The sequence below is a fragment of the Camelus bactrianus genome, chromosome 8 (genome assembly GCF_048773025.1).
Source record: "Camelus bactrianus isolate YW-2024 breed Bactrian camel chromosome 8, ASM4877302v1, whole genome shotgun sequence".
NCBI classification, from domain to species: Eukaryota; Metazoa; Chordata; class Mammalia; order Artiodactyla; family Camelidae; genus Camelus; species Camelus bactrianus.
In genome coordinates this window covers 43,536,795-43,549,275 of record NC_133546.1, presented here as the reverse complement: position 1 = coordinate 43,549,275, position 12,481 = coordinate 43,536,795, and the positions used below count along the sequence as shown (strand labels likewise).

Sequence of the window (12,481 nt, the reverse complement as noted above, 5' to 3'; positions counted from 1 at the left end):
GCTTTAAAAAGCCCTCCAAGGTGACTCTGAGGCAGCTCAAGTCTGAGGGCCACTGATTTAGTATTTCGTTTTTGGATTTAAAACACGGTAAAAGTGTAGCACAACCAACTATATTCAATGACCTGTGATGAAAAAAATATGAAAAAAAGTATATGTATAACTGAATCACTGTGCTGTACAGCAGAAACAAATACATTGTAAATCAAAAAATTAAAATTGAAAGAGTAAAAGATGTACTTAAAAAAGAACTTAATGGAATATAAACTATTATTTAAATGTAAAATGTTCATTTTAAGACAAAATGTTAATACTCACTAACGGCTCTTTTGCAGGAAATCCACTAAATATATTTTTCATACAGGCTCTTCTTAATTTAGAAAATGCATTCTAAAGGAAGAGCATTTCAACAATTTTTAATTCATCTGTCTCCTCCTAGTGGCAGGCTTTTAAATACTGAGCACAACATCCTACCTATGTTTCTCAGAAATTATATTTGTGACTTTTTCCATAAGATTTCCCTTATTAACTACAATTGAAATCAACGGACCCTACCACCAAATTATATAGATTTTTCTCTATTAGCTCCAATTGTGGCTGTAGAAAACCATGTAATTTGTCCCTTCCACGGTTCTTTTTAAACTGACTTGTAAACCTCCCCTTATTTTGTTAGCCATAACAAATTCTAGCAGTAGAATTCATCACTTAGAACACTTTGAAATGAGTTTTCTTCTTTTACAGAAGGTCAACAGCATCCAGGTGTTTACCTTTCTCTCCTCACCACCACTCCCTTTCTGGCAATGCCCCAGGAACCACACAAGATCTCCAGGGTACTCGGAGAGCCTCTGCCACCTTTTCAATGAGCACTTTAAGGCCTCAGGCTCCTTGGCTATATTGACTCAGTGTGTGAACAAATTCCTTCGACTCTTAAAACCAACAAGACAAGGTTTGATTTCCTGCAAAAGGTTTTATCGATACAGCAGGACAGTTTATGGAGATAATAGTACACTACATTTTCCCATTTATTCCTTCAAGCAGGCAGCCAGACCATTTGTATTCCTTTGTCTGGGATGTCTAAGGGATGGAAAGCTGAAGCTACTTGGAGACTGTGTCTTTTCCTGCCTCTTGTTAAGAGTCTGAGCTCAATGAAGAAAGTACGCTACACGTCTGAGAGGAAAAAGGGAAGAGGAGCCTTTATTTCAAAAACTAGACGGGAGACTTCCTTAGGCTGGGAAGGAGTGTAAACTGGTGGGTCCTTATCCCCCTAGCAGAACCCTACAGAGGTGTCAAGACCTATGGTCTGCTTAGAAAGGCTAGCCCTCTCGCATCAAGGTTCCTAAACACAGCAGGGATTCCCATGCTCTGTGGAAACAGAGTCCCTGCATTTCAAGGATCTGTGTGTCTTCCACCATGGGCATGACAGCAGCATCCAATGTGGGCTGAAGACTGGAGCAGTCTCTCCAAATACTGTGTATGAGCCTTGGGTATAAACGGGAGAAAACTGCCAAGAGATTAAATTTCCCTGCCATCTGGATGTGACGAGGGCTCAGTCAAATTCAATTTGGTTTAAAGAAAATAAACACACTTCGTTTAGTTTTTAAAAACAAATCCAAGTTTGTGACTGCAAGTCACATACTAGGAAATACAACAAAGAACAAAGCAAAAAGAGATGGAGAATATAGTAATGCACAATTCACAAAACAAAGGACGGTGAACCTAATGTCACTCAAGTCTTACTATACAGATGACATGGCACACACTAGGTGAGCAGCTCCTAGGTCTTTGCCTCCCCTTTCAACTCTGTTAAAGTTGGATGCTCGGTCTCATTCCTCCAACCTTAGCCAGCTTGACGCAGGGGTTGGCATCCCTACCAGGTCTCTCAAGCTTCCTGCTTTCCCAGAAAAGAGAACAGAGTATTGAGGAACAATTCAGACGATCAGTTTCCTAATTTCCTAAGTCTCAGTTTCCTAATGTGTAACATGGACGTTAGACTAATATTTAGCTTGTATGCGCTGATAAACTACACCAGTTATTAAAACTGTTGAAACTCCTAGTTTCAGTCAGTAAAAAGCAACTGCCCCATTTGCTTCCCAGTTTAGTTTAAAACTAGCTGCTTCTATTACTGTTGTCCTTTTTTTAAAAAAAATAACAGCTTTATTAAGATACAATTCACATACCATAAAATTCATTCTTTTAAAGTATACAATTCAGTGGGTTTTAGTATATGCAGAGCTGTGCACCCATCACCACTAATTCCTGAACATCTTCATCACCCCCACAAGAAACCCCATATCCAGTAGCTGGCATTCCCAGTTCCTCTTCCCCCCAGGCCCTAGCAACCACTAATCTACTTTCTCCAGCTATAGACGCGCCTATTCTGGACATCTCTTACGAATGGAATCATGCAATACGTGGCCTTTTGTGTCTGGATTCTTAGCGTAAGTTTTCAAGTTAATCTGGGTTATAGCATGTTTCTGTACTTCATTCCTTTTTATTGCTGAATAAGATTACGTTATATAGATATAACACATTTTGTTTATGGCTTCTATTTTTAAGCAAAGATAATTTAGTTTTTTTTAAAGCTGGCATCTGTGCCTTATGATCTCTGGTAGGATTGAGTAGAAGGTTTTAAGAATGGACTCCAATTCCAGGCCATGGAAATTCCTCCCAGTCACTAAAAGGCTTCTTTCAAAGCTGATGCTGATGGGTTATTCTGCCCAATAAATTTCCTGTTTTCTGTCTGAGAGATGTTTCAACTTTTAAGCTAATTTTCAAAGGGCATTAGCTCTAAGCCTTGGAGCCAACTCTATAAGGTCGTCTTTCCTCCCAAAGGAATGGTTTTCTAGTCTATGTGCTATAATATTAAAATCTACACATTTTGTATAAGCATATGTTTTTGTAAGTACATAGAATAGCTCTTAAAGGATACACATAAGCTGGTAAAAACGGTTGCCTACAGAAAGGGGAGCGGTGGAACATGATGAAAATCTTACTTTTCAGTCTATATCCTTTTGTAAATCATAAATAAAAATAATAGTTACTTCCTAAATAGTAAATAATAATCTTGACTAGAAGTATGAGGCTTGTTTATTTGAAAGAGACATTTCAAGTTACTACACTGACCCTGTAAAACATGTTTTCATTCCTCAAGCCTTTATGTTTGCTGCTCCCTCCGTTTGGCTTGTCCTCCCCCTTTATCCTCCCTGAATCCCCAATAAAATCTGACAATTTATATAATTTTTCAACTTACAAAGCACTTTGAGATACATGATCTAATCTTCAAATAAAAAACATGCAGTAAACTATAAATGTTTTTACCCCCACTTAATAAATAAGAACACCACGGATGAAAAAGTGTCAGCTTTGTGCCAGATCATACTTCTTATATTTCAGAGCTAGAATTCAAATCTACAACTTCTAACAGGTCGAGTGCTCTTTCTACTTTTTTTAAATCTATGAAATCCTACTTATTTAATGGAGCAACTGGGTAAAAATGCACAAAGATGTTTACTAAAGTGTTGTGCAATACCAGTATTACACAAAAAATATTATCACCTACATCTATATTTACCATGGAAAACATGGGAAAAAATCCATACTACACATAGTGAGGAAAGAAAGTTTAACATAGATGTACAGTTTGAACACATTTTTTAAAAAGTGTGCATGTAGAAAGAAGCTGGAAAGATACACTGCGTTGGAAATATCTTTTAAAAGTCACAATACTCTAATTTTTGCATATTATTACTAATAATAGATTAAATGTAATTAAGTGCTTAATATGTGCCAAATGCTATTTTATACGTAACATCTCATTTAATCCTCTCAATAACCAATTTGCCTCATGCCTTGCTGTTAGTAATGCAGCAAATACTAGACAAGTTTCAGATCCCAAAGCTCACGCTCTTTGGCGCTAGATAATCCTGTCTCCCGTACAAAGATCATTTATTTTGAAATCAGAAAAACCCATGAGGTTACTTTAAGAAAATTCCGTTCAAAACCTCACTTCCCCGGGCCCCTAGTACTCCCATAACAATCTGTGTCTCTTACAGCACCGAGGGCAATCTGATTAGCGTATAATCGGTTGCTCTTTTATCTACCTCTCCCGCATCTTTTGCGGCGGGAAACCCAAACTCACTTCCTAGCGCGGGCCTTTACGCGCCGTGGGCGTTCGTTACGTGATGCACTGAAGTGCGCCCTTAACTTGGCTTGAGGAGCACTTTAATTGAGGATCGGTGCTCCCAAGATATAAGAATTTCTGAACAGCAATGTAGGCTGAGGCCACACGAGGCCTCTCCATTTCCCTCGCGCACCGTGGTCTCCTTGCTAACATCTTCTTTAGCCCCTCTACCCCGTCCGCGCTCTAGTCACACCTGGGCTGGGGTGCCTGAGGGTTGCCTAGGCCGCGGGACCTCCCCGACCGACGCCAGAGCCCCGACCCCGCTCTCCGGACAAGAACAAGGGGACGCCTGGCGCCGGCTCCACGTGGGCCCGGGAGCCGCCATCTCGCGTGCTGGCAGGAGCGGCGGGCGCGGCCGGAACCACCGCGGAGCAGGGAGCTGCTGCCCGCACTCAAGATGGCGGCCCCGGAGGGCGGGGCCCGCCGCTCGGAGGCCGTGCAGAGGGGTGGCAGTATGGCGGCGGCCGAGGAGCCGACCCGCGGGGAGGCGGACGAAGAGGAGGAGGAGGCAGTGAGTGCAGCGGCGTCAGCCCGCGCGGCGGTGGCGGGGGTGGCCGCGCCCGCTGCGTGCGGGGAAGGGAGTCGGGACGCGGCTGTCGGGAGGGGGCCCCGGGCGTCTGGCAGGATGGTGCCCGTGGGTGCACGGAGCGGCGGGCAGCTGGCCCCAGCCCCCGGAGCCACACGGGAGGCGGGAAGGAGGGAAGTTACCTTAGGTAACGCTTGCTTCCTCTCGTTGAAAGCAGAACCTGGTTTTCAGAGGTTGCCGTCATTGCATTGGGGATGTTTGGCTGCTCTCGTTAACTGCCTCTTCCTGCCCACTCGCCTGCTAGCCTAGTAACCCCTCTTTCTTCCATCAGGAGCAGTTGGTTCTGGTGGAATTATCGGGAATTATTGATTCAGACTTTCTCTCAAAATGTGAAAATAAATGCAAGATTTTGGTGAGTCTTGTAGACTGGGAGATTGTTGTAGATGTTCTTACATTTAAAAGAAGAATGAATGGTGAAATACACCCGTCCTCTAAGAGTGATAAATTGATTCCACGTGAACAAAGCAGTGAAGGCTTAAGACAATCACAGGAGTACAGGGGGACTATGGGAGCAGTTAAGGGAAATTAGATGCCTGACCCTACTTGAGTGTCTGAATATTGGGCAGGGAGTTGAAGATTTGGAGGGGTAGCATTTTGATATGAAATATTGTTTTGGAAAAAATTACAGTTTTAGATAGGAGAGTGACAGAAACACAAAGGGAAGGGAGGATAATCAGATATGCACACAGAGGTTAAACTGGACAGGAGAGGATACCTACTAAGAAAAGACCTCAGGGACCTCACACTGCTATTGATTTGAGTTATGGTATCAGTTACTATCTGTTTTTATCACAACTTTAAAATCTTGGAGCTATTGTTGGCAAAACTCTCTCTGTTCTCACTTTAAGTTGAAGAGGATGTTGCCTGAGAAAGATCTTGCTACTTGGGTGTGTGTGAATTAAGTAGTCTTGAGGTTGTAGCTGCTGTGATCTGAGCAGTTTTAGCTTATCTTGTACTTGCTAGGACTAAAAGCGCCAGATTTGGAGATAATCTCCTTGGCAGCAGTTATGTGTAAAAAAGCTTTTTCTTTCTTTTTTTTTAATTGAGATATAATTGACATATAACATTATACCAGTTTCAGCTCTATAGTACTCTGACTCAATATTTGTATATATTATGAAATGACTACCACAATGTGTAGTTAACATCCATCGCTACACAGTTACAAATGTTTTTTATGTAATGAGAACTTTGAAGATTTACTCTTAGCAACTTTCAAATATGCAATACAGTATTATTAACTATAATCACCATGAAGTACAGTATATGCCTAGGACTTATATATTTTGTAACTGGAAGTTTGTCTTTTGACCCCTTCCTTCACCCATTTCACCCACCCCCACCAAGGCTTTTTCCAGTGATGATTTTTTTTAATGCTCCTACATTCTCTTGCAGGGAATTGACACTGAGAGGCCCATTCTGCAAGTGGACAGCTATGTCTTTGCTGGAGAATATGAAGGTAGGAAGGTGTCAGGAAGATTAAACTTCTTTTTTAATATGCCTTTGAGAGAAAGTAGCTCTGTTTTTTTTCTCAACAAGTTACCTTCACTTTTTCTGCAGACACTCTTGGGACCTGTGTTATATTTGAAGAAACTGTTGAACATGGTAAGTGATGCTATGTTGCCTCTTTTTACTTTGAAATATTTCAGACATACTTATATATGATGGATATTAAACATCTCATATGCCCATTGTCTAGCTGTATCAAATCCTACCATTCTTCAGGTAGTTAAAAAATATTCCAGATACATTTGAAGTATACCCCTCTCCAAACTTACTCCCTTCCTTCTGTCTTCAGAGGTAATCACTCTCCTGAGTTCGGTATTTTTCTTTCCTATATCTGATTTGATATTACATATATATGTATCTGGAAACAATAAATAGCATTTTCCTTATATTTTTGAACTTGGTATAGCATATTATATATATCATCCAATATCTTTTTTCAATTAGTGCTGTTTTGAGATTTTTGCATGTTGATTTATATAACTGTTTTCCCTGTTACTTAATATTCCATTTGTAACTATACCACAATTTATTCTCCAATTAATGGACATGCTGGTTGTGTTCATTTTTACCAGTCCTTGTTAATAACTACTAAAGTTTATTGAGTGCCTTCTATATGTCAGGCACTGTTCAAAATGCTACATGTATTAACTCATTGAATCCTCACCACAAGTCTATGAGGTATGCCATTGTTATCTGCATTTTATATTTAAAGAAGCTGAAGCACAGAGAAGTAAATAACATTCTCAAGGTCATGCAGGAAGAGGCAGAGCCAGGATCTGAACCCAGGTGGTCTGCTCCAGAACCCGTTTTCTTAATTACACTTATTAACTCACTGCAGAAATGCTCCCATGAATATTTTTATGTCTCCTTGTGCACACATGTAAAAATGTCTCTCAGGTATACACTTAGAAATAGGATTGCTAGATTGATCAATGTGTGTATTAGATTCAGCTGTATGAAAATACCAATTTGGGCTGAGTATCAACAGTTTCATGTGGTTCGACTTAATAGATTATCGCTGTGTTGCTTTCTAAAGTGTAGTATCAGTTACCCTGACAGAGGCAAGGTGTGGAAGTTTTCAGCGTGCTTCACACCCTTAGCTCAGAGCCTCATCCCCCTTCTGCCCGTGCCCACAGTTTTTATAAAGCTGTGACCCTGGGCAGCAGGTTGGCGGCAGTTTTTTCTCATCTGTCTTTGATGATTGGGAATGTCCTCCCTCCAGTCTGGCTTCAAGTAGGAAGTCTGGCTTTGGTCCTTCATTTTCAGTGGCAGACTTTTAGACCTCCCTGGAAGGCCAAATTCCTGCCCTACTTTTCCTACTTTAGGGGTGAAGCCTAACAGCCTGTAGCTTTAGTCTCACTCACAGCTTTGTGTTTCTGTACCCTGGAGAGGTTTGTTGTTTTTGAGTTCACTTTTGCCTTCAGTTTTTATGTATTTTATCTGTCATTTCTCTGTACTTAGAGCAAGAGGATTGAGTTAAATCTTGAACTTACTACACTATCTTGACTGGAAGTAGTTTAACTCTCTAAACTGGAATCTTTGAAGCTTAACATGATTATTTGATGACATCAAGCAGTATAGTAATTGCATTCATTTTATGTTCTAGCGGATGCGGAAGGCAATAATAAAACAGTGCTAAAATATAAATGCCACACAATGAAGAAGCTCAGCATGACAAGAACTCTTCTGACAGAAAAGAAGGAAGGAGAAGAAAACATAGGTTAGTTCCCTTAGTTCTCAGGAAATAGGAGATTTAATACTGGCTTTGACAATGACACATTGCTGCCGTGACTGTCTTTGTACTTTGTAGTAGCAACTATGCGTGATGGGTTAAGTATATTAAAATTGAGGGTACCCAATGTAGATTTAAAATTTAAGTGAGTTCTTACATTGCAGAGGGCACTTGAGGCATAGAAGAAACCTCAGTCTGCTTTGCATTGGAAACAATTGTAGGAGTTTGTCAAGAAACTTGACATGATTTCCAACCCCTTGGGAATTCAGCAATCTCCTCTCTCTCTTTTTAAATAGAACGTCTTTGTAAGTACAGAAGGTATGATGATAGCAGTTCTGGATTCCCAAGGAGTCACCCCACAGGATGTCCTGAACTTCTGGCATGGGTAGCAGCCTTCCCCAGGAAGCTCACAACTGGGAAAAGCTGGCTTTGTTTGTGAGGGAGGGATGCTGGGACCACAGCTGTTCGGTCCTGAGTCTTGTTCTTAATAAGCATCCGTTTAGCCACCTCCAGACTGGAGACTTTAGGCCAGTGCTTCTTGCACCCATAGCAGGCACATGTTTGCAGAGATGAGCAGATAATCACTTGATGGTTTAAAAACTCGTTGCTACTGACTGCACCAACCTCTTTCTCCTGCCCTGGGGAATTTGGGACACGGTCAGAATAAAGGTGTTTGCCTGCCAGAAAATAAAAATGAAAAAGGTTCATTGCTCAAAGACATATTTGAAATTCTAGTAAATAAGACCCTGTTGGTGAATATTTATGGCTTGACTTATTGTATTCTGAGGAATAAATATTTGAAGGTACAGCAATCATTTAAAAATTAATTATACCAACTACACATAACTATACAACAAATCTTTGTATCATGTATATCCCACAGCTAACCCTTTTTTTTGGCACTCTGAAAATAATAGGTAGAAGGAGGCACTTGAAGTGCTACAATGAACTTGAAAGGCAGATAAATACAAGATAGCTTAGCTATCATTTAGATACTCTTTTTAAAGGAAGTTATATAGAGTTTTGCCTGCTATAGTCCTTAATAATCTAATAGATATTTGGGAAGATTTGGGTGTTTCATTTAATAAATAAGTTAGTAACCAACTATTCAAGGCTGTATTGGTTATCTATTGCTGCATAAAAAATTACCCCTAAATTTAATGGCTTAAAACAAGAATAACAAAACACCATCTTACAGAGTTTCTGTGAATCAGGAATTTGGGAGCAGCTTAGTTGGGTGGTCTTGGCTGGGGCCCCTCATGAGGCTGCAGTCAGTATGTTGGCTGGGCTGCAGTCATCTGAAGGCCTAAGTAAGGCTGGAAAATCTAATTGTAAGATGGCTTACTCACATGGTTGACAAGTTTGCACTGGCTGTTAGCACGAGGCCTCAGTTCCTTGACTCTGCATGGTACTATTTGAGTGCCCTACGGCATGGCAGCTGGCTTTCCCAGATCAAGTGATCCTTGAGAACAAGGTAGAAGCCACAGTGTCTTTTATGAACTATCCTTATAAGTTACATTAAGTTACATTCTTCCATTTTTGTGATATCCTATTCCATGTGGGAGGAGACAACACAGGGGCATGCATATCAGGTAGGAGGGGATCACCGGGGACCATCTTGGAGGTCAGCTACCAAATATCGCAAGATGCTGGAGACAGAACAAAACAGACAGATGTGATCCTTACTTTCTAGGAACTTGCATTCTAAGGTAAATTACATTGAAACAGACATGAATGACTGTGACTGGACCCCCATTTCACTCAACTTATTCTAAGTATCTCTTATGTGCCAAATATTATGCTCAATAACAGAGTAGGCTTCGGGAAGTCTTTAAAGTTTTGAGCTTGTTGACTAGGAGAATGATGTTATCACAAGAAAAAATATGAAAGTCAATAGCTGAAGCTGAACTGGAGGGGAAAGAACTAATCAATTTTTGAAAGAGGGAGACTTTATAGTAGTAACACTTGGGAGAAGATGTGGGATCAGCAGTAAAGATATTTCAACAAACAGCTGTAGAAGAGTTAGTTTTGTAATGGGGGATAGGAGGAGATGGATGTGTGAACAGGGAGGCAAGATAGGTTGGGGTATCTTAGAGATATCTAGTGGAGTTTTGAAGATAAGAGTAAACAGCTTGGGCTTGCCTTAGAAATTGAAGATCCTTTTGAAAATACTTGGCTGAAAGGGTCATAATGATAAAAATAAAAATGGCTAGCATTATTGGAGCAATTTTTTTTTTTGAGTTTAGTAGGAGCAATTCTTGATTATGGGAGTTCATTGAGGGGTAAAGGCTTTGTGAATATGGAAAGGAACAAAAATTTTTTTCAAGGTTTTTTGGGGGGGAGAGGTGTCTTATTTCATAATTTGATTTTTCCAACTCAAAATGACAGATATGTGTTAATTTAGAAGATGGTAGAGTAGTATCATCCATTATATTATGAAAAGTGAGTGGGTAAGGAGAAAACTAGGGAAGTGACAAAATTTTCAAGGGAAGAGATGGCAGTGGGAGCTAAAATTATCTCTCAGAATGAGTTGAGAATTGGACTCTGGTAAAAGGGCTTAGAATAGTAACTGAAGTTGATTACTCTTAGTGATTTTTATGATACATACCCCACAGGCATTCCAGGGTCTCCAAGTAAGATGGAAATTAGACGATTATTTATCAGTAGGTACAGGCATCATGTTCCTTGCTTTATGTTGGGGTTTTATTTTGATAAATACTCATAGGATGAACATTTAAATTAAAAATATATTTAAGCAACTGAAATTATTTTTCATGTTTCTTGGTTTGTTCTCCCATCCCTCCCTCCCCCATTAGGTGGTGTGGAATGGCTGCAGATCAAGGACAATGATTTCTCCTATAGACCCAACATGATTTGTAGTTTTCTGCATGAAAATGAAGATGAAGAAGTTGTAGCTCCGGACCCAGATAAACCTTTGGAGTTGGAAGAGCAAGAGATTCAAGTGAAAGATAATTCAAACCTAAGTTACGAACAGGGGAAACCACCAAACTTGGAAACAGAGGATTCTGGTCCTCTTACTGATATCCCTTCTTCTGAGACAGAAGGCTCTGTTTTTACGGAAACTCAAGATACTGCCTTAGAAGTCACCCCTAGATGAAAAGTTTCTCATAATAGCTAGTCATGAAATTTTTAGGGTTTTTTTGTTTGTTTTTTTAGGGTTTTTATATAAGATAATTGGCTTTATAGCTTTCAGTTCATAATTTCATTATTTTTGTTGGCTATACACACATTTCCAATTACAGCAGTTTGATATACCAGAATTATTAAGGACCAGATATGAGTTTTTTAAAATATGGTTTATATGACCATAGTGACCCTTCTGTGATGAGTCCTTTAAATTGCAGGTTTTACTAAGGTAAGTGTGTAAGTTTCTTTTGCAGCCATCATAAATTACCACAAACTTAAAACTGGCTTAAACTACCTAAGTGCATTGTCTTACATTTTGTAGGTCAGCTGTCTGACATGGGTCTCACTTGGGCTAAAATCAAGGTATTTGTGGAACTTCATTCTTTATTGGAGGCTGGAGGTGGGGTAGGGGACTCCATCTCCTTGCTTATTCAGTTGGCAGAATTCAGTTCTTGGCGATGGAAAGATCAAGGTCCCATTTCCTTACTGTGGGCCTAGAGGCATTCCCCTCTTGTAGAAGGCTGCCTGCATTCCTTGACTCATGGTCCCCTTCTCTTCAAAGCCAGCAATGGTCAGGTCCCTCTCACTCTCTGAATCTCTCCTTCTTCCATCATCCTGTCACTGATGGGCCCTTCTGCCTCCTACTTTTAAAGATCCATTTGATTACATTGGGTACTTCTGGAATTTGCCTGTTTTAAGGTCTATAACCTTAATTCCATCTGCAAAGTCCCCTTTGCCATATAATTTAAATAGGCATAAAACAGAATTATGGCATGAAAATTTTGGGGCGGGGGCCACTTTCCAGTCTACCAAAGTCAATGTTACTTCTGAGAACATTAAAATAATTCAGAAGTGCTTAAGGATAAAAGAATAGTTCCTGATATTCCAGTGTAATTCCACTCCTTTCCCACTGAAGAAAGATTGGAATTCAGCTGTGAATAAGTCATTCTACTATGGTGATAACCTATATCTGCTCTAACTTGTATTTTTTAAAGTAGATTATTCATATAACTTTGATACAGGTTGAACTGTATGAAATAGCCAATATTTGTTTCTGACTACAAAAACCAGCAATGTCATATGGTTTAACCCGGTACTTAGTAAGTTCAAACACACCTCACATTAATTACATCTCACAACTGTTGAGGATATAACTTTGTTGTGACAGATTCTAATTCTAATTCTGTTCGTAATTCTAATGTTCTAGAATGAGGAATTTTTTCCTTCAGTAAGTTTTGTAACTCTTTACTATTTAATTGGAAAACAACTTACCCTGATTAAAAGTACTTCCAAATCATAAGCATGTGTATCTTCCTAATTTTTATCTGAC

The 12,481-nt window shown here is 39.8% G+C and overlaps 1 protein-coding gene and 1 long non-coding RNA gene across 4 annotated transcripts in view; one reads left to right on the top strand and one right to left on the bottom strand.

The window, feature by feature from the left end:
• LOC123619779 (uncharacterized) overlaps window positions 1-12,481 on the bottom strand; it is a 36,674-nt gene that overhangs the window by 21,257 nt on the left and 2,936 nt on the right. The window contains exon 1 of one of the 3 annotated variants that reach the window (XR_012508668.1): window positions 4,886-5,020. The exons of 1 other annotated variant lie outside the window; for it this stretch is intronic. This is a non-coding gene — a long non-coding RNA (uncharacterized LOC123619779). Of the gene's footprint in view, window positions 1-4,370; window positions 4,508-4,885; window positions 5,021-12,481 lie in introns of those variants that run through there. One more of the 3 variants, XR_006728457.2, reaches the window with a different exon arrangement.
• On the top strand, window positions 4,556-12,451 carry GTF3C6 (general transcription factor IIIC subunit 6). Its single transcript, XM_074368484.1, has 6 exons — window positions 4,556-4,688; window positions 5,035-5,115; window positions 6,159-6,222; window positions 6,324-6,368; window positions 7,879-7,992; window positions 10,821-12,451. The coding sequence occupies exons 1-6, from the start codon at window positions 4,575-4,577 to the stop codon at window positions 11,120-11,122; spliced, it is 720 nt and encodes a 239-aa protein (XP_074224585.1). The 5' UTR covers window positions 4,556-4,574; the 3' UTR covers window positions 11,123-12,451.